General features: G+C 36.4%; 1 protein-coding gene across 3 annotated transcripts in view; it reads right to left on the reverse strand.

The window, feature by feature from the left end:
- Window positions 1–2,906: 2,906 nt before the first annotated feature.
- The window catches only part of GBE1 (1,4-alpha-glucan branching enzyme 1), a 166,022-nt gene continuing 145,741 nt past the window's right edge, over window positions 2,907–23,187 (reverse strand). For 2 of the 3 annotated variants that reach the window (XM_042038099.1, XM_042038102.1), the window contains exons 13-17: window positions 22,415–22,599; window positions 21,181–21,311; window positions 14,226–14,343; window positions 12,422–12,469; window positions 2,907–4,638 (exon numbers count right to left, since the gene is read on the reverse strand). In XM_042038099.1, coding sequence (XP_041894033.1) covers window positions 4,582–4,638; window positions 12,422–12,469; window positions 14,226–14,343; window positions 21,181–21,311; window positions 22,415–22,599 — 539 coding nt within the window. In that variant the 3' untranslated portion in view covers window positions 2,907–4,581. The remainder of the gene's footprint in view (window positions 4,639–12,421; window positions 12,470–14,225; window positions 14,344–21,180; window positions 21,312–22,414; window positions 22,600–23,187) is intronic. The other variant, XM_042038101.1, reaches the window with a different exon arrangement.

Here is a 23,187-nt window from a genome sequence, read left to right on the forward strand (position 1 = left end):
TGAAAATTTGAAGTTAATTTGACGTTGAGTCAAATGGCATGGATAATTAGTGCTGCATCAATTTTAATACTCTCCTAATATTGAGAAATTATTATCTGTCTTAACTTTTTAAGACAGTTTTCAGACCTAGTTCACTTGAGATTTTTTTTTAAGAGTTCAGATTAGCTTTGTAAAAATGCAAAACCAGAAGCTAAGTTGAGACTGATTTCTTCAATACATACAAGTGCTTACATTTTCTCCTAATTTATTTTAGGCTTTAATTTCCCATGAATAGCCAAAACTTATTTATATTTACGGGGTACATATTGTACTCACAGGCATGAAAAACATAATTCGCCTCATCTAATGAGTCATCATTACCTTTTGTTTCTACCTTTCCACAAGCAGAATATTTTTAGTGTATTAAACTGGAGTTATTTTTACCCAACAACTTATATAATTATTTTTAATAAGAGCAGTCATATGTCAGCCCATCACTACTACTGCAGCTTATTTTCACATAAATCAAAACCTGACAAAGCCTACCTAAAGGAAACATTGCATGAAGAAAATAAATCCTTTTCTCTCTATGTAAAGGCAAACATGACCAAACCCTTTGGATTTCCTTTTTTTTCTTAAATGCTTGTGAAACTTTCAGAAAGAAGCTGCTTCTCTCCTCAAGGATCTGAAACCAACTCTAGATAATCTAAACCGAATTAAAAAGTAAGATTGGCATAAGAGACAGCTCTCCATCACAGCAAATTACACTCTCAACCCTTTCAAAACACTTGCACCATAAACTCTGAGGTGTGAAAACACACACATGTCCAGAATCTTCCTTGGCAAACTCTTCCAATTAATTGTTACAAAGATGCCACTTACAGGCTGATTTTTATGAAACTGGGATATAAGCCAAGGTATGATATATGAAAATATGTAAAACACTGCTTCATCTCCGTAGCAGTAGTTCAACAATGACAACACACCCAGTTTGGAAACATCAGTCAATGATAAAACACTTAAATGCAGAATACTTAAATCCCTAGAAAATCAAATTATGAAGCAGAAGACAGACAAATCATACACCTTAATGTATTCAGAATAGAATGTCCACATTTATTTAAGGAAACAATTTCTGATGTTCATTCAGTTACCCTTCACTCTTAACTACTGAGTTACTTTTAAGCTCTAAGAAATGAGACTTAAATAGACAGGAAGTTCTTCCTTTAACCACTGATGGGCTGTTAAGAACCTGGAGTCATGAAAAAAATGGGGAAGCTAAAACTACTTCAAGATGCTTAAAACATCGTTTGAAAGCAGAACTGTGACTGACAGATTAATACACAAAAATATCACCTTGCAGTATCTGCAAGTACCACACAATTGCTTATCTGGTATCTTACTGTTCACACAGCTGCTCTCCCTTTGGCAGAGTACTACCAGCACCACATTCCCATCTTTCAGAGCACATGGTTAAAAGTCTTTACTAAATTGAATAGAATGAGCAAGAAAAACTTCATAGGAAAGAAACCCCAGAAAGTGGAGTTTTTTCCACTTAAATTTGTTTTCCAGAAGTACTCACCAATTTTAAACAATGACTCCATTCTTCATCTTTAAAATAAACCTCAGGACAGTAAAGCTTGAGTTGTGGGAGGAGGAGAAAACAACATGGAAATTAAAATTCATTGCTCATAGAACACCGCAGTGTAGTGGACGCCTGCCTGTTATCATAATAACCACTTGGTCTGGAGAGTAAATCGAATTATTAAGTACAAAGAACCCTTCACACACAGAGTGCAAGACAGAGGGAAGGTCAGTCTGAAACTTTAGATGAACTGGCAGGTGAAGGTGAGCTTGAGTTCTCATGGAGTGTTAGAGAAATTGTGGAGCAACAACTTCTGTGGCCAGGGCTACCAAGAATTCCCAGGTGACGGGGAGGTCGGCATTTCTAAATGTTGAAATATAAATCCTTATCAGTCCTGTAGACTAAGAAAGGTTATCTTTAAAGAGTGCTCCTTCACTATGTCTGAATATCTGTGGAGAGCTTTGTGCCCTGGGATAAATCACCACAGACCACTTCATTTACTTCTGTGACAGAACTAAGGAGTGCTGATTTGAGGTGTGGCCAAGCAAAAAAGCTCTGGAGCTCCGGTGCTTCTCAGAATGTGTCAGGCTTCAACCAGACATGGTGACAGCCTCAGAACATGACCGTAAGGAGGAGCCTTGGTTGCAATCAGAGTGTCACTAGAAGGAAGGTGAAAGCTTCATTTCTCTTCATAATCCATCAAAATTCAAACAGCAGGAGGAAGAAATTGGCTTACCAGGGGTATTGCAAGGGAAAATTTTCCAGCCTTGCAACACAAGGCAGTAGCACTCTCACAAATGCAGAGGTGGGCTCCAAAAAACCCTAATTATTATGCTTTCTGTAGTTGCATGTTTACCTTGCAAATTTTGTGGTTCACTTTTACTAATCTATCACTATGTTAAAGAAAATATGCATAGGAAAAAATATTCTACCAATCTCATTATGATTTTTTTTTTGACCAATACAAGTCCCTGATTTCAGGATGGGGCAAAATGTAATCTTTCAGTGTTAAGACCACTGTAAAATCGTTTTACAATGCAAGGAATGAAACCATATATGTATTTGTTTTCTCCTCCTCAGAGTTTATTTTGCATGTAATTTTACAGTTTTTACTTCACATCATACATTTATTCCTTCTCTTGGAAAAAGTTTTGACACAGACGCTTGCCTTGCATTACATTTTGAAACCTGGAACTGGTGCCAGTAAAAAAAAACAAAAAAAAAAAACAAACCACCCTATAAAACATATTAGATCAATACAATGTAAATATAACATGTATTAGAAGTTGCTCGTTATTTCACTACAAGGAAAACAATCTGGGAAAAAAAAAAAGATAATCAGTTCCAGTTGCTAAAACAGTTCAGTATATTTTATTTAAAGTCATAGCGTAACAGGAATGCTTTTATTAGCCCACAACCAAACAATGATCAAACTGGTGTAGAGGAAAATGAAGCATGATCCTATGGTACTCAACTGCAATATAACATTCTCTGCCACACAGAACACATCAGACTGGGGATGTCCACAAAGTCTTCTCAGTGTGAACTCTGCAAAAGACTCTTCCATCATGCTGCATTATTCCATCCCTTATTTTGCTTAGGAAGTAAGCCACAAGTAAGCATTCCAAGAACTGTGAATAGATTGTCAGTGTTGGCACCAACTCTTCAGTAGTTTACACAATGGTTCACAAAGGAAACTGGGTAAAATTATGACTTGGAAATGGTCACGGACATCTTCCTCTTTGGCTACTTTAAAAGTTAGAAAATTCAGATTTGTACAAAAGACATTCATTTCAGAACCAATTCAAATATGTTTTTAAATAAATGGAACAAAATAAAGCATGTCTCGTTAATTTGGTATTAATTTTCCAGAATACTCTGCAATACATTTTCAAATATACAAAATCTTACTCTTTACAAAAAAGTTGTAGCTCGTGAAGGAACTCACTTGTATTATCTTAGCAGCACTCCAATAATTAACTATCTTAATTTTAATCAAAAAAAACCACCTTAGTTTGATCACTGTATTTTGAGACTGCTTCTTCATGAGAAGCAATGTTTCAAAAGTTATAAAAGTGCAAGAACATCATCATGTTCCAAGCTGAAAGGCAGCTTCTGGAAGTAGTGAAATCAGTACTGCAAGGTCCTGATGTCGGTGAAATAAATGCAGTGGGAAGAACTGCACTTTAAGTACCTCTTCCAGTGTGGTATTGTTGCATTAAGACCAAAACATGCTTCTCACTGAACATTTTAGTGATCTAAGTAGAAGAGTTGTGTGACTTTTGTCCAGCTGCAACAAGTGAGATGCTCAGACTAAGCGATTAGGTGAGAGCAGATAACCAGCACACACAATAGCATCAGCAGGCCACCACTCAACCGGCCCGCTCGTTTTGCTGCCCAGCATTTTTGTGCATTTTTAATTAAATAAAAAATGGCAAAGTACAAGACTCTCAGAGGACCTTCTCATCCTTTTGGATAAACATTTCTAATTCCATGTTAGACTTCATTGAAGAAGAGGAGCCTCAAATTAGGTCCCACAAACCGTTAAGGCTGCCTTTTAGCCAAAAACTTCTGTTTTATTTAAGCAAACTACTTACTTTTAGTAAGAAGCATTAATATATAATGAATATTTGAATTCACTATCAAAATGAGGATTATAAGAAATTACAAACTTTGGAGCAGGATCACTCTTATCATTCCTGATAAAGTTCTGTAAACAACATTTTAATTGAGAATACCTGCTGCTTTGCAACACCTTAAGTGTAATTTTGTACTACTAGAACTACAAACCCAACGTTTTCCTTTCTGCCTCTTTGTAAAGCTTCCTCAAAAGAGGGTCTAGCAAGTCAAGAGCTCTGCAATTACATGTGAATATTAATCTTACATTTTAAACACCTAATATTACTATACTCAGTCTCAGAAAGCCTCCTTAGAGCAAGTTTTGTTATACTTAGTACTAGTACAGTGTATCAGCACTTCTTGGTGACTTGCTTCCTTGGTGGTAGATACAGAGAACTTCACTTTGGGATATCCGTGTTCTGAAGCACAAGAGCCACTCTGCTTGGAATGTACACCTGGGAAAAACGGGACAAGAACAAGAACAGCTGAAAAACCCAGAAACCTTACAGGACCCAACTTCTTAATAACAGCATTTGGAAAAAATCCCCATATTTTAACTGTTAAAAATCTTTCATTTGTGCAGTGTTTTGGGTCATAAATATAATATTTAAAGTATGATTATTGACTGCTTAGTCCCTAGCACTGGAATTACACAAGATAAAAATTTAAAAGGCAGACTGATTACAATCTATTTTCAATCTCTTTTCTACTTTTTTTTTTTTTTTTTAAATATCTCATCATGATATATTTTAGGTGGCTACCAGGAGAGGGCCTCATATGACTTACAACAACCAGTTTCAGAAACCTGAGGACATCTAGGTCAACAGACTGGTCAATGATAAATGACAAAGTTTTGCAACTCCCTTCTGCCGTGAATTACAGTTGCCCCAAGGCCTGTGATGTCATTTGCTACAGGTAAATACCAGCAATATGACACAGCAGCATATTGTTCACACTCTTGGCATGTCTATGGAATGTCAGTGTCTGAGCAATATAACTCACTCTCAAGATTGGACAGAATCAAAATTAACCATGTAAATGATCGCATTTGTCTTCCCCTTTTTTCCCTGCATACCACAAAAATAACACATATAATCAAAAGAGTCCTCATAGATGACAAAATGTGGCGATGTATTTTTCACGGCATTCCTTCCAAGCTGAGCGGTCACCATCAGCAAACAAGACCAATATGTGCTATCCACCAATTACCTTGATACACGGTACTCCATCAATTGTCAGGTCTATGAATGTGTTTTCTGAACAAGTCAATAAAAATGCAATTATAAAAGGTAACACAAGATTGAAGATTATTGGCTTCAGTCTGACAACGTCCTCTTTTAGACTATCCTTCATCTCTGTGGAATGTCTAATATTCTGCAATTTCGACTGCGTTATCTGCTAACGAGAGCCTGATGGCATGAAAGGCTTTCATTGTTTTCAAAACAGAGTAAAGCAATAAAGGAAAGAGCTTTAGGAAAAGGAGAAAAAGGGAAAGAACAGCTGATCTTCACTGAACCAGACAGAACTGTGTCCAATGCTACTTGAAAGGCAGTGAACATAATGATTTCCCCTAAGGTTTCTGTGATAAATAGCTTCTATAAACCTGTGCAGGAGAGGAAACACTTAATGAAGTCAACTACCTCAAAACATATAGATAAAGGAGAGATTTTGAAGTTGTGTACTGAGAAATTCATCGCTCTGGGTTTGGATGATGAAGTGAGAAAGGAGAAGGAACAAACAGAAATAAGTTTTCTAAGAAAGAATTTGTAAAATGTTACTTCAGTTAAGAGAATAAAAATTAACGTTAATAGAGGACACAGCAATTCTCAGTTATATTCTGGTCAATAATGTGTCAGATCCTAGGAGGAGTAAATTAGCCCAATTCCTTTAAAGTCAATTTACATCATCTGAGAATCTGAGAGCAGTGTGGATCATCCAGCTCCAACCACTTCACCGACAATCAGGATTTTAAAACTGGTTTAAGCACAATTTCAGAATTTGTGCAGATGATTGTATTTAAACTAATGACAGATGTGTTTTCCATTTGCTGTGAAGAGAAGTATCTGCCAGCTTATTACTTTAGTCACATACTTTGTCCTTACCTAGGGAAATTAAATATGCATTTTAGAGTTTTTCATGTTGGTGGGCTTCTTGCTAAACCATAGAAAAGCCACATATGGCACTATCTCCTAATCTTATTTCATTGGTCAGTGTAACCACCTCCAAGGCTATTTGCTACAAAAAGCAACAATTAAGGCATGAACAATGAAAAAAATACCAATTGTTGATTAAACATATTAATAATTACAAATAAGATTACTAATTATTCATTCCACCGGTGTACAATTTTTTTAAAAGAAAAAGTACTACACAAGTATTAGATAATACTTGTTACAAATACATAAGTAGTATTCCTTTCCCCCAGTCCAACAATATTTCCAGAAATACTATGTTCTGTGTGCTGTGGCTTTGTTACTTGTTTCAACAGACAGAACTCAGAACATTTGTGTGATGGACTGAGGAAGAAAAATGTGACCAGCGAGGTTGGGAAGATCACTCGTCTTTCCTGAGGTAAGGTGCACACTGGAAGATTATATGGCCAGGATCCCAGCAGGGTTTTCAGCCCAGATTTCTCACCTCCACTCCTCCTTCTGATAGCCTGAACCACAGAACTTACTCAGCCTTTTCACTCCAATATTATTCCTTTTCTTTCAGCCCCTTTCACCTGAATTACCACTCTCGTAGTAACATATCCCCTTAACTTAAATTTATTTTCTCCATATTTTTCCTGACTGTACTGACTGTTTCAAGCCATTGTACCAAGTTGACTGTGCTCCAAGCATATCCTTCAATCTGCCACTAAATGACACGATTAAAAAAGCCAGGAATCCACTGCTGACAGGATAAGTTGAAATGCAAGCGTTTTATTGTATGTTTGAGACCAGACACCTTCAAATATATAAAAGTATGGACAATCCTTAGCTCTAGATATGTCTGGATTGGACCTTCAACATTCAATTGATCAATGGTTCACTCCAATTCAGTGTCACCTACAACTGTGCTCTGTTTCATCATGCTGGTCACTGCTGAAGACTCCAAACAGTATCAGTATCCTCAATACCAAACAGCAGCTGGACACTGGGCCTCTGATTGCTGGCATTGCAGTGGCCCAGCCAAACCCAGTGACCCAACAATCTTATCCTCAGCTCTTAGGCAGGAATGCTGCAGGAGACCAGGCTGAAAGTCTTACTGAACTGACTGGAGCAACCTTGTGCATACAGCTTGAGTCATTTCATCAAGACAGCAATCAGGCTGACCGTGCATGTTCTGACTTTGCTAAATCCAGGATGGCTTTCTGACTGACCCATCTCATGTAACCCACTTGCCTGGACAGAGATTCCAAGAGGAGGTGGTTCTTGACTTCTTGAGGAACTTCCCTACAGACCCCTCAGCCTTCCTTTTCAGCCTTAGTTCAGTTGTCAGAAATTTCCCCTGGCCACTATGATTTTTCTCAGACAATAGCCTTGCAATCACATCACTGAAATCATCCAAGCCTCTGGGTGTATCTCACTTATATACAGCATCTTTAACCTATTGCTCTGCCACTTTATTTTCAGTGGTGCACTGTCACACAGAAAGGGTCTGAAAGCAGGCTTTGCCCTTGGAGTCAGAGCCGAAAAAAGGCACTGACTACTCCTGTATTGTCCATATTGTCCATCAAAGTTTTGAGTCTTCCCTTTGTCAAGGGACTTGCCTTTTTTTTTTCTTAAGGTGCTCTTCCAATCAGTGGATTTGCAAAATCACCTTCTTGCCCTTCTTCATTATATATATAGTATACAGCCTGAGATATATAGCTATCTATAAATAGACAAGTATACTAAAAGTACAAAGAGATTTCCTGATTAAAACCATCACAGGAAACCTAGGTATTCATCAGCAAAAAACATTATCAGAGATATGCAATTTTTTACTTTTTCCATATCCTGGGAAGCGTGTCTCAGAAGTTTATTCTTTCATATACTGTTGCTGAATTATATACTTTCAATTACCAGCTTCAGTTCTATTGATCTCTGTTCCTTTAACCTGCTTTTTCTGATCTCAAGTTTTATCCCATTCATGTCTCCTTCACCATTTCCCAAGGCTCACTTGATGAACATGGACAGAAGTGAAAACCCAAAGAACAGAACACTAAAGAGAATTCATTCATAGCTAACCCACATCTTGATTCGCATCAATCAAATCACCATCAGAGTCTCTCTTCTGTGTCAAGCTTTCTGCTCAACCTGAACACCCTTTCCAGCCACTTCCTCCCTTCCAGGCTCACCCATGCTGGAAAGGCCCTCAGGAGACCCAAACTCCCTGCTTTCAGCAGGGTGAGCTCTGAGGTCAGACCAGGTTATTCATGTCTTTAGATCTCAGCAAATTGTCCCTCTGCTCTCTATACCAATTGCTAACTCACAACCTCGAGCCCTCTAAGGTTCACACAAACTCCACTACTTTAGGAAGCCATCAAGACATCTAAAAAGACACTCAGGAAGGTTCATGAGGCCTTTTCCGATGGGGGAGTGTAACATGGGAACTGGAGACATCAAATCTGTTTGAGACAGGATGACTCAGCTGCAAAGACAGTTTTTGACAAAGTTAACTTTCAAACATTTAGTCATAAAATATCACTGAAAGTCTTTTTATTCTCAATTTGGCAGGAATGGAGTAACTGCTGTTACTTCATCAGCAGATGTGCTAACAAAGAAGATGGTGGGGGACAGGAATCTTGTTTATAAGTCAAATACAAAACAGGTTTTTGTTAGCACCTTTGACCTTTTTATACTGTATGTCAATATGAGGCAGTTACACTGTCTGCAACGAGGCAAGTCCCACACAGATGAAGGCTTCTGGCATTCAAACAGTATCTCTAGTAAAGAGACAAAAAAAAAAAAAAAAGGAGATTTTTTTAAAGCCAACCGCTTTGCCACCAACACACATGGAGTTCTGTCACGATCATAGTCTATTCATGATGGCTACCTCACAAACAGGGAAAAAACAACTGGTACTACTACTGGCCAGGAATGCAAGATGTTTTCAGCCAAACACTTACTCTTTATACGTTTTTTTCTATGAATATCCAGATAACTTCAAGGAAAAAAAAAGACATTAAAAGAGTTAAGAAGAGTACAGGAATACTACATGTAGGAAGCACCTGTGAACAGCAGCAGCTACAAGCAGAAATATCATCTTATATATTCCAGGAGAGGACTAAAATACTCAGCAATCTCCAAATGTATCTAAAAACCCACAAGCAAGAGTTTCAGCAAATGACAACTGCTACTTTCAGATCTGTCAGACTAATTCAGTACCAGGTGCAAGCTCAACTGAAATTGGCTGGAACTGCAATGAAATACTCTTCATCTGACTTTCAGGACTGGAAAACACCAAGCCCTAAAAATAATTTCAAGGTCATTTTGTAACAGATGGGAGAATTACTAGAACTCAGAGCTAGATCAGGCACTGCAGAAAAATACTCAGTAGCACATATTGCAGCTGGTAGATGCAGAAGGCAATGTCACAAGAGTCTGTGCCAACATTATCCCAAACTTTTAATTAAAATGAGGGCTTTAGACAATCTCCTGTCCCTGTATCACCACTAATTGTCACACACGGACACTATTCTGAGAATATAATTAACCATCAAAGAATAAAATAGATGATAGCTCTTCCTTTCTGACTATAATTTATTATACAAAACCTCACACATTTTGGTTTTCATTTTGCTAGATATTGCACATGACAAAGAAGGTACGCTTAAAAGAATGTGAAGTTCTGCCTTCCAATTTGTTTTTCAATTTACAGCTATACAGCATGAATATGCAGAAAATAATTTCTTAGACTGTCTTGCTTCATTTATGCAAAAGAAGTCCATATATTGCACAGGGTGTGTCTCAAAATTGCTCCTGTATTATCTTCGCACTCTTCTTTCACATTGACAAAAAGTACTCTAAAAGAGATGGCAAAACCCCCTGAAAAACAAGTAGACTGAGAAGGAAGATAGGATAAAACAAAATTACTGACAGAGTAACTTTGGAAGCATTACATTTGCTGGTGGTTTTAAGAAGTCAAACAACCAATGAAGATGAACAAATGCATTTAGAAGTCTTAATCATCAAGAGCTAAAAATCAAAAAGACCTTTCTGGTATTAAATTCCGACTGATTCACCTCGTTTGAACAGTTAACTACAAATGTTCTTTCATTTAATCTGTATATCTGTGCATGCCAGGGGAGACAACAGTTAAAGATTACATCAGTCCCTTAAAATTCCATACATAAATCCTTATCATGAAAGTTATTTAAATGAGTATTTTCAAAGCTAAGGTCACTAAAAGCTTTTAGATCATTTCAGTCTATGGGAGTATTTTAATTTGTCCACAGACTCAAGGAAGCAGGAAGTTGCACTTTGACATTGAATAGTATACATTGAGGTCAAGGTTAAAAACCCAATCCTATAATAAGGATATTCTTAAAATAAACTACATAATTTCACTTTCATTTAATGTGAAAAGATTATGTCACTGAATGCCAAAAATAGAGAATCAGAAAAAAGACAGCACTGGGGACAACAGAAAAGGAATACTCTGACATCTATTTATTTTTTTAACTAATTGGAATGAACTACAGAAAAAGTAAATCTATGGAAGTTGAAATATGTTAAGCAATTATATTTCACAATAAATCATATACTACTTTTCCAATGACACAACATCCTCTGCAATATTCCACTTAGCCTTATTACTCAGTTCTGTTGGTGCACAAAGTATAACCCCCCTCCATTTTCATATAAATCCAAACTTTTGCTGGGGTACAAAAAATTTAGTAGGACACTTATTGATAGCTAGCTCTTTCCTACAGTAAAATTCAGTCAAGTTGGATACCTTAGAAAAGACCAACAAAACATTTTGAGTGACATGTTATTAAAATATTATACTACTTCTTCCCCCTGCCCCACACCTAAATTTCACATCCAACCACAAAAGCCAAATTCGTTACCAACAAATGAATTAATCCCTAAAGGGGCACTAAGATCTGGCAGGGGTTGAAATGTGTGTGCAGCACTTAATTTACATCTTGCAAAGAGATGATGAGACATAAGCAAGACTAAAGGTTTATAGAAGCATTCAAAAAGCACACATCTTTTATAAAACATACCCCAAAAAAGACAAGTATGAGAATACCACAGTGGAATTGTAAACAGAAATGAAGCTGTGGTAAAAAGTGACAAAATGGTTCACAGCTCGTTATTAGAAAGTTTGATTACATGGAATGTTATGTACATTTCATATATTTGTTAACAATCCACTATAAAAAAGCAGTGAAATGGAAAAATTAGTACAATTATTTAAATAAGTCATATTACAAAGGAAATTTCTGTGCACTTTCTATGGCATTCTCAGGATGTTTCTGATGATTTTGAATTCTGGCCCTCTAATAGCTTTACTAAACAAGCCTGAAAATTGTACAGTGAAATGCTCAGCAGCACTTACAAAGCTTCATCTTCTTCCAGGATTCTTTGCTCCAGGAATTTCATATCTCCCTTCTTCTCATTTTGATATGCCACCTTGAATATTTCTTTTATTAGGTGATTTTTTTAGAATGAATCATGTCACATTTAATCTTCTATTTTTGTAACGCATTTGGGTGCTATTTAAGCTTGACTTGAGAAGCAGAATTATTGCATATGATTTCATTTTGTCACGACCCTCTGGACATGTTTTGCTGACAATGTTTACTCATACACCTTAAGGGAGGTGCATCTGTCATTAAAAAACTACCTCCTTGAAGTTTGTGGTGGAGGAGGAACTAAAATTTTTGAAAGAACAAACTTAAGTCTCATGCATTATGAAAAGAGAATAAAATAATTATTAAATGGCAGGAAAATAACTTCTATGAGTTTATCAGGGTGGCATCATACATTACTTCAAAAGAAATCTGATGGGAGGACTTTTGAGTTGGATTTTAGAAACTGCATATAAGCCTAAAGAAACACCTAAACAGGACAAATTACCCAATAACTTCAATGCAAATTGCTATTTAAAATAAAACATCTTTGTTTTACTGCAAAATAGCAGCTGGAGGCATTTACTGTAACTTCTGTTCTTCCTTACGTGAAGATCTATTTGCTGAATTTAGGTTTTCCAGGTTTTTTTCCCCAGTTACTTTTACTCGGTGTCCTTTCACTGGTATTTTACCTTTATTTGGTGCATGGGGCATCCTCTGGGGGCTTGGCTGAAGGTGGTCTGTGAATTGTGAATATGAAGGGCGTGAGAGAAAGTTTACCTGACCCACGCTGCTGGGTTTCTTTCTTACCTAGAGGTGCCATTGCCATGCCACAGCTTATGCTGCACAAGTGCATTTGCTGCTGTGTTTGCCACATGCCTTATCTTCCACATGCTCCTAACAAACAGCAGCTTCACATTCTGTCATTCTTTTTTCTGCCTTGGATGGCTTGCACTCACCATCAAATGGACCAAATGTGAAATATACATTCCGAATTACAGTTAGTTGGCTTGCAAAAGTTAGTGATAGATAATTAAGATGCTCTCCAATCACCCAGGCAATGTATTTGAATTGGGCACACGAAGCAAGAATTCTGGAAGCATTACTTTGCTACATAACCTTCAGGAATGAAATCCTAGACCTTTCATTTCAAATTAGCACAAATACTTACCCACATTATGAGGACATTGTCACATGCAGATACTTTAAAAAAAACCCCACAAAAAACCATTCCTAAGATCCTTTACACCAAGCACAACGAAAGCACAAAAATTTTTTATGTAATGAAATTATTTTAAATCAGGCAAATGAAAGAAATGCCAATACTCTGGATACAGTGAAAGAAAGAGAGGGAGAGATTAGAAGTGACAATCATTCTCAGGAGTTTAGATCTCATGAGAAAAGTTTAGATGTGACATTAGAAATTCATGTTCCGTTCTGCCATGGAAGAGGAGTGGCCCACACAAATCAGTGCAAATGCTCCATTTTTGCAGGCTCTTAAGGTTACAAGTGTAACTTATTTGCAGGTGTTCATGTGTACCAATATACCTGTGCATAGAGACACATACCCCTCACCCACACAAATGTTTTAAGTATAAAAATCTACTCAGCAATATAAGTGTTTCGAGAATTTTTTCAGTGAACTCTTGCCTTAATTCTCAGCCTTTTTGAATCTTATTTTCTTGTGCTTGTGAGCATACAGAATGGGAAATATGTGCACATATATATGTATACATAAAGAATGGGGAAAATATAGTATTCAAATTGCTAATTGTAGTGATTCTGATTTCAAGAGCAATTAAGAAAGGTAGAGTTTTATTAGTGACCACCTCAGCTAACAGAAATTGTATGCAAGGATATGTCTCCCAATTCATCTCAGGTGATTTGTTGGAAAGTCTTTGTCCATTACTCATATCACTTTAGAGATCTTTGAAATTCTTGATGTGAACAGAGAAATTCTGTTCCATTTGGCAAAGTTTTTCTGTAAACTGAGTCGGAAAAAGCTAGTTGGCAAACGCATGATTTGCTCTAATTCTTAGAGTTAAGCACATGATTTTAAGACAGCAAACCAAGATTCAGTTTCTGCAGAGCTTCAAACAAAGCAAGCATGAAGATGGAGTTTCTCAGACATGAATATAAAGCAAATTACAATATCAAGGATAGTAACTCAAAAGCATATTAGTAGGTTTTCATGCATGTTGGTAAGGAACACTGTGCGCCAGACACTGCAAAAGTGCATGGAAATATAAAAGTAAGGTTGAAAGAGAAAAATTAGTTAACATTATTGATTAAAATTAAATCATAATGTTATTATCTCTACTGTATTTAGACAAAGGTTAATTTCAGGAAATAAATTAAAATTTCCCCCTCCCCCAGATACTAGAATAGACTCCATATTTGCCCAAAGAATTGCAAGACTTACACAGATTAAAGTAGAATTTAAAAAAGCAAACAAACCCCCTCCAAACAAACAAACACCCCAAACAATTTACTTACCATAATTGAATTAGGTCGATAATTGTGAGGATATTCTTCAGAGAAGTACTCTGTATTGTGGTCCAGCCTTTGATGCCCTCCATATTCTCCAGCATCAGAATCCAGAAGGATTTTATACTTAAAGGCAACTGTTAAGGAACTGTGCCAAATTACTCTTAAACAGGAAAGAAATCAAAGCAAAAAATCTAGAACTGCAGGAATGGAAGCATGCTGATATATTCAATATAAAGCAAAAATCATAACAAACCTAAGAGTGGAAAACCATTCAGAACACATAGAAGTCATATGAAGTTTTGTCCTGAAAATTTACCTTTAGCATAGTGACTCCTATGAAAGAGAGTACCTGCCAGTGTCTTCTGCAATCTGCCATGAATGATAAGTTTATTACATTACATCAGATATGCACAGCACTTCAGGTGACAAACTAGACTAAAAATGTACCACTAAACAAAAGGATGCATTTGAATTGCATTTAAGAAGTAACATAATTGTGACCATCAAAATCCATCGGTATTTAGCAATATTTTACAGTCTGTCAGAATCTGATCAAGTGTCAATGAGAAAAGCATGTAATTTTACAGAAGAAAACCCCACAACTCCTTTGAGAGTCTTCTGAAAAAAAAAGTTTGAATTATTACAGCACAGAGGAACAAAAGAAAGAATATATTCTAAGAGAAGTCTTTTTAAGAGACAAACATTCTGACTGGAGTTGCTAAAATGGGTTGAATTATTTAAAGTGTAGCAATGAGTTGGAATACCTGTAGTTACTTAAAAGGATTCTAACTGATTAAGTGAAAAATAAAAGATAAAGTTGAAACAATAAAGTCAGAAAACATAAGGAAATAAATGGGGAAATAGAGATCTAACTCATGTTCAAAAGTCAATTTTTTCTTATATGAGACAAAACCAAATAGAATATTTTAATTTTTTTATTATTTCAGTACCTTGTATTTTCTTGATTGGACATAATTAAAGCATCTTTTTCCCTCCTGAAATTACAACAGAAAGCAATCCCCACTGCCCACCACCCAAAAAAGAGAGGGAAATAACAGTGCTCTATAACCTACAATCTGCTTCCTCTATTCTAAGCTGTGGAAGAATCTTATTTTCCTAGAGCTTGTATTTAATAGGATTAGGGATGAGTGAAGCAACACTCTTTCAAAAAAGTCAGTGGTTCTCAAGCTGTTCTTGGGCTTCTGTGTTTGCTCAACCTTTTGAAAACAGGCCTGCTCAAAACCTGAAGGATTGTGATATAAACAGAATTGTTTTCAAGTCTCTTTACACAGTTCCATCAGATGAGCTGGAAAATTTCCCAACCACCAGCCTTATTGATTGAAATCTCTAGTGACAAGGAAGGCTGAAGCATGACATCACACAGAAGTAACCGCAAATTTACTCTGAGACACTTCAGTCTAGAAGATTGCAATGAAGAAAAGTAAATGCACATGAGGAAAAGAGCAAAGCTGTCAATTATCTCCCAAACCACGAATGGTAACTAATCCCTTCCCCACAAGTGTTTGCAGCAAAATGAAGGAATGGTCCAAAACTGCCAAGCTAGTTGTTGAGTTCTACAGGGCAGGTGCCCAAAGATCCTCATGCTTGTTATCTTTCCTTATTAAAAAAAAAAAAAAAATTTGGAAAATTATACTTTTGCCAGCTTCAGTCCTCAAAGGCCTTGATGTGCACACCACACACACCTCTCCCCTCCTTTATCTTATAAACACGTTCAAATTACCATCCATTTGTTGTCATGTACAACAAGCAAAGCCACAAAAATACAAGATCTAGTCACTCTTCAGTGTCCTTTCAGCAGCAGCAATGTCTGCTACTGTTCCACTACATTTTTTATTAACATGGCAGGAGAATGTCTCCATGGAGCATTTCACGGCTTGCATCTGTGATCTACACTACACATTACATTTAATAAGTTATCAATGTTGTTGAAAGCCCTTACATGTTTAATGATTCCCTTAAAACTATTTACAGCAAATGTCATCGTTATGGCCATGCTGTTTTAAAAACAATTCATAAAATTATGTCTGTATTGCCAGAGAGCACTGCTGAAGTTAATATCACCATGTCTTCACACATATACAGCCTATTTTGTGTAAATACTGTTAACCAGATCCTGAATAATGGGGTCACAAAATAATTTTAAGATCTTAACAAATTAGATATTTGTCTGGGAAAAATAACTAGTTTGGTAAACATGTGCATTTGCCTTCCAACTTAAAGCCTCACAAAAAAGTCAGTTTTCACATTTCAGAATTTTTCAGGCATCTAGTTCTCTGAAGATTACTTTCACAAAAATATTAAACAACAGATGTACATTTTAACTAAGTACATAATAGAAGGATTTTTTTATGCAGTGAGGTCTCTTTTGTTTTAGTGACAGTGTTGGAAATACTAGCCTGTATTCTCACTGGAAAAAAAAAAAACCTGAAAAAACCAAACTGATTTCTGTTCAGTTTGGTGCTCCAACTAAACTTCCTACCCACTACAAGGGAGGAGAGCAGCAAAAGCAATGAACCCTTGTATAGATAGAGCTGAAAATGGAAAAACTGACACATTATCTACCATATTAATTACTGAATTACTGTGTTTTCACAATGTTTTGAAATACATATTTTAACACAATTTTTAAATTTAATCTTCTACATGTTTAGTGACACACTTGCAAAGTAAATGCAAATCATACAATAGGATAATTCGTATTTTTTCCAACACTTACTGCTGATAAAAGAATCAAAGTGGTGCTTGTGGGGGTGATAGAGTCTAAAGTGATTTGGCCATTTTGTTTTTAATAATTCTTGAATTTCACTGAAAAACTAGCATAAATAATTTCAAGATGAAGGGTACCACTGTTGCTCCTCTCCACACACTGTTAATTTTGAAGACTAAGGATTCAACCTAGAAGTGACAAAAAGCATATGGAGAGTATTTGGCTAAATTTTGTAATGAAGTTAAACACCTTGGCCTGATAAAATTAAGCTCAGGATATTTCAATGACAGTTGAAGCCATTTAAGCACTTGACACATGCACAAGTACTGAGAGGGAGGCAGTACTGTCCCTTTTTGCTTCAGCCAAATATGATTTTTGTTCAAACCACATGTAAATTTAGAAATACATCAATTCATGTTGCTTGGTGATTATAAACATAAAATGCAGATTTACTTTTAAGCCAAGATAACAAACTTTGTTAAAAAAGGGGGGGATACATACATATAGCTTCATTTTAATGAGACTTCCAACACAGACGAAAAATTATTTAACAAAATCAAGTGTGGAATCTCAAGGAAGGAAAAGGAGTAGTTTCTGAAATCTTTAAGCCCCTTTTCTGTTATTTCTCCATCCTTTCAGCCATGTTCCTTTTGAATAGAGGAAAGAAGGTTTCCATATTGAATTTTCACTGCAGACTGGCCTTGGAATCCAAGAACTATCCCACAGAAAGGCCTAGGTAGTATTAAAAACATAAAATCAGAAACTTATGAATGGTTTTCCTGTTAACATTCAAAGTTTTATCTACAACCAGAAAACTAGAGACAGCTGACCTAGATGTTGATTATTCAGCTACCTCAAAACTGAAGCAAATTAGGCAGAAATAATTTGTTAGTTCAAGCTGCCTTTCTCATGAAAAGGCTTCTGAAAGAGCATAATTTATGAAGTAAAATTCCAGCATAAGCACAGAAATGTTTTTTTCTTTTTCCTTCACATGACTCAGAAATCGGGCACTAGAATATACCACTCTGATACTTACACAGACTCCGTCTTCTCCCATGCAGATCAAAGATGCATTCCCACATTAGTATGCTATATTTCTTATTCACACCTATTAACCTTAAGTATCAACTACCTTGATGGAATTCAGTATTTGACTGATCCTAAATTAAGTCCTTTGTCTCAACGTGACAGAATTCTACCAGGCAGGGACAGCTACACAACCGCACTTCAAAGCGGCGTCTTTGCCTCCAGCACTCGCATGCCACTGACTCATTTAAATGACCTTCCTTGTTCATTAGAAGCTCGAGGTGCACGCTGTAAATGTCAGAGAGCCTGAATTAATGTGGGGATTTTTTTTAAAAGTATGCTTTTGCAGCACTTTGATGACAATATTTGTGATTCCTCAGGTTGAATCTAGCTATTTGCTTATGGACAACTCTGACTTCAAATCACAGAATATCCTGAGTTGGAAGAGAGACACTAGGATCCAAGTACAGCTCCTGGTCCAGCACAGGACAGCCCCAAGAATCACACTTGCCTGAAAGCACTGTCCAAATGCTCCTGATCTCCGTCAGGTTTGGTGCTGTGACCACTGCCCTGGGGAGCCTGGTCCAGTGACCAACCACCCTCTGGGTAAAGAACCTTTTCCTAATATCCAATCTAAATCTGACACAGCTTCATACCATCCCCTCAGACCCTGTCACTGCTCAACAGAGAGAAAAGATGAGTACCTGAATGTCCTTATGAACCCTAAATTCATGCCACTCTGGTATTCATTCAGTCTGGGACTACAATGCTTTGCAATACATGCTATGCAAAAATGGCAACATGTAAAACGAAGAAAGCACTCTTTCCCATGTCATTTTTTTCCTGCTTTAGCAGTATATGACAACATCAAATGTCAAAATACAAACAGAGATAAGCTAGCAGCAATTCATACTGCTCAGCATTTATGGACTCCCATGCTCACACATAAAATTAAGGTCTCATTCCTTGAATTCCTCACACCAAGGTACAGAATCTTAGGAGAACAAGTCGTACAACACAGCAACTGAATGTCAAGGAAAATAAGTCAAGAGTGAAGACTGAAGTATAAGGAGGAAGGAAAAACTGACCCCAAACCGACTGTGACTTTTCATATAGACATTGACTGGATGAATATCCACAGAAAGACTTTCCAAACCAGGTGGGACCAGCAGAACTCTAATGTCTATTGCCTACAACTTCTCTTATAAAAGTAGAATTACCTTTGTTATGCTAACAGCCTATGAACACAGAACAGCTGAAAGAAGAATGACAATTTCAGTGAGTTCAGAACAGAGGACTCCCTACAAAAATGCAGGCCAGGCAGGAAGCTCTGTACCTTTAACATACCTGTTAACATATCTGAGAAGCTCTATATAAAAGAAGCTTATATATCACTACAATGTACTGATAGTCAAAGCTGTCCTTAATAAAGGCAAATTTAATGACAAGTGTTGTATGCACTCATTTGACTAGTTCAATCCACAAAACAAACTCAAACCTAAGCAATGAAAGGATCATCCCATTTCCCACAATTCCCAGTATCATTCAGAAAAATGTTTAATTAAAAACCATTTAATCAATATATTACAGCAATTTGTCTCTTCTGGCTTATAACAGCAAAGGGTATCAAATTAAAAATCCACTAACTTATCAAAAGAAACAAACTGACTAACAACAAACTTTTGCTTTTAGGTACTTCCTCTTCATGTCCAAGTTTCAAAGAGATCATAAAGAATTCCTTTTCAAGTGGAGAAGTTGTTCTGAGGATTTATTAGCACGGTACCATACGTCCTAGTAATAGGACATACTTTTTTGAAGTCTTAGGTTAAATGGTTCCATTAAAAAACTATACATAAAATTCATGGTTCTAATAGCAGGAGAGAAGTTAGGAAAAAACCCTAATCAACATTAAAACACCTCAACATATTTAAAGAAAATAGATAAGGAAATTCCCCTAGATACTAAATAGCTCCTCTGCTCTTCTCTGGTGAGCTCTCCCTCCCACAAAGTACTGTGTGCAGCTCTGGGATCCTCAAGATAGGAAAGACATGAACCTGTTAGAGAGAGTCCAGAGCAGGCCATGAACGTGATTAGAGGGCTGTGAAGACTTAAAGAGTTGAGGTTGTTCAGCCTGAAGAAGAGAAGGCTCTGGGGAGACCTTACTGCAGCTTTCCAGTACCTGAACGGGGCCCAGAAGAAAGCTGGGGACAAACCTTTTATCAGGGCCTGTTGTGCTAGGACAAAGGGGAATGGTTTTAAACTGAAGGAGGGTCAATTCAGACTAAATATAAGAAAGAATTGTTTTACACTGAGGGTGGATAAACACTGGAACAGGTTGCTCAGGGAGGTGGTGGATGCTCCATTCCTGAATACATTCAAGGTCAGGCTGGACAAGCAACCTGATCTAGCTGAAGATAGCCCTGCTCACTGCAGGGACAAGATGGTGTTTAAAAAGTCCCTTCCAACCCAAACTATTCTACGATTCCGTGACTGAACTAAAGCAACTGAAATGCGGAATTACCCAGAATGGCTGATAAAAGAAGAGTAGGCTAAAACTGGAACTTTAAACTGTCAGCGCTTTAAACTGTCACAGTACAAGTCACTAAGCTGTGTTTGGCAAAGAAAGAAACTGAATTTGGGCAACTAAAATTCCTCCTGAAAATCAGCTTTAATTTTTGGAATCTCCCTCAACACTCAGAATTTGGACAGAAATGCAAAACCAACCAATTATTTGAGTATTCATTTACTGCTCAGCTGATCTAAGAGCACATTCTCAGTCCACCCAGTTTTAAAGTAGAAATGTACAAATACAAACTTCCTGAAGAAGGTTTTCACTAATGCACTTTCCTGTGTGACTCCATGCACAGAATCATCCCACTGTAGTGGCTGTCTGTAGTTTATTTAGGAAGTGGGAGTTACTTGCTTTTTCATACCTCAACAGAATTCCAAAAAAACAAAGCATCACAAGCCTTTATATTGCAATTTTTTACTTTTGCTTTCTACGAACTTATCTCTTATGAAGAAAACAGATTTCTAAATTATCTTTTTGCTCTACACAAAGAATTAAAGCAAGATTATATTGGTGACAAATAAGTGATTTCTTACCTTTTAACTACAGGTTGTATTCATATTAGAAAAAAAAGAAATAAGATCAGCTTTCAACTTCTAAAATTTTCCTCACAAGCAAAACAGTATAGAAAAGGATATTTTCCTGGTGTTTCAATACCCACTCTGTAGTCCACATAACTTTGGTATGGATGGAAGTTGAAAATAAAAATGAGACCTGCTCTCTCAAATGCTATGACCTTATTGGATTCATGCTTTTCACTCACATAGGCCTAGGGGAAAAAAACAAATCAACACCTTAGAATATTTCATTTCTAACTAAATTAACAAAACCAAGAAAAACCCCACTGCTTCTGTACCTCATTTCAAGGAATATAGGTAAATATTCAAGTGACAGAGATAAAGGAATTAACATCCAAAATGAAATCGTTTATCTATGAAATGTCATATAAAGTTTTTGATTACTAAACTCTAGCTTACTTTTTATAAGGCAACGTAAAATTAAGGAGGTAGAACCCTGTTCAGCACAGAGCACTTGAAAAATTCTTGCTCAAAGATTGGTAACATGGTCCTTCCATCACACTTTCCTTTAGTAAAAAATGGATTTCTTTTTGTCAAATGAAATCTTCAACCTACTTGTTATGGGGATCTGCATCACATACACTGTTATTAACTTGGAAAATGAAGCACTGGATGTGTTTTTTTTTGGTTGTGTTTTAGAAATCTGTGTAAGAACCAGGTTTGATAAGCCACATTAAACAGCTGCACATACCACCTTTGTTCTATTTGCTCAAGCCATTAATAAATAAGTAGATATCAATTTTTAAAAAAAAATCTCTAAAGTGGATTATGACTAGTATGAAATAATTAAATACTGAGAAATGATAATAATTGAGCTTCTTTCAGAAAAATTACAGTGTGATACTAGTGTAAAAAATGCAAATACAGAAGTGGCAGGCTGAGAACTGGGAAACTATAACTTACACTAGACTCTATTGAGAGTTTTTCCTCAGAAATGGAGTAATTGTCTTTATAAAGTGTAGTGTCAGAACAATTTATTCTTTTTGAAAGCAATTCTTGGATTGGATTACGGACAATTTTATAGTCTGCTTTATCCAATCCACAGATACTAAATAAAAATAGGAAAAATAATAGGAAAAGACCATGCTATGAAGCTAAAACAAGACTGTTCCAGGTTTCTATTATCTGTGGAAGATATTTCAGTGCCATGTTTTGACAACTTGAAATACATGATGAGGCATTACACAGCCCACTATAGTGTTTAAAATTTCAGCATGCAAATTTGGGAATGTTGTTACTCTACACATGTACTCAACTGGTGACTAAAACTTACCACTTTGTATATACAGCTTACCTGGGGAGATGAAAGCCAGCCAAATCTTTCCTCCAATTTATTCATATCTCTATCAAAGGCATTTAGGAATTTATAGCGAAGAAGATCATCCTCAGTAAGATTAAACTGTCTTCTGGCATAGTGGTAGCTCTCATTATTCCCTATTCTGGGGAAGTCAAGCCATTCTGGATGTCCAAATTCATTACCTGTATTTAAAAATATTAAGGATCTGTGAAATCACATGCTAAGAATACACTAAGCCTGCAGAAGCAAAATATATTAATGTGTATTTCCTTTCTACAAGTTTTAAATTCCACAGAATCTGCTTCCATACATAAACCAGTCATTTTATTATTATGTCTCTCATTTATTAATACGTCTCTCAGAACTTCCATTCATGTTAGCAAGTTTGTTTGGCCATTAAAACCACAAGAGCAAAATATCCATGGACTCCAGGGGAAGTACAAAGTGATGAAAGAATTGTAAACTCCATGCTATCATGCCATGCTTTAAAATTTCCCAAAAATATTTGTGTGTAGCTAAGTGCCATTATGTCTCAATTTGATTTTCTATAGTAGTAGCTTCACAAGTCTGCCAGTCTCAACCAGATTATCTAGCCCACAAAACTACTGAGCAGACTTCTCTTGAAGACAAAGAACAGGTTTATTCGGACTTGGATCACATTCAAAAAGAAGGAAAATGTTGACATTTAATCAAGAAAAAGTTTAGCTTCTCTTATGTAGAATTTCCAAAGCAAATCTCAGCTGTTAAAGCTAAAGATTCAAAGCAAGACC

Source organism: Corvus kubaryi, unplaced genomic scaffold (genome assembly GCF_017639235.1).
Source record: "Corvus kubaryi isolate FWS band 111438036 unplaced genomic scaffold, C.kubaryi_AGA036_p1.0 37391, whole genome shotgun sequence".
Classification (NCBI taxonomy): domain Eukaryota; kingdom Metazoa; phylum Chordata; class Aves; order Passeriformes; family Corvidae; genus Corvus; species Corvus kubaryi.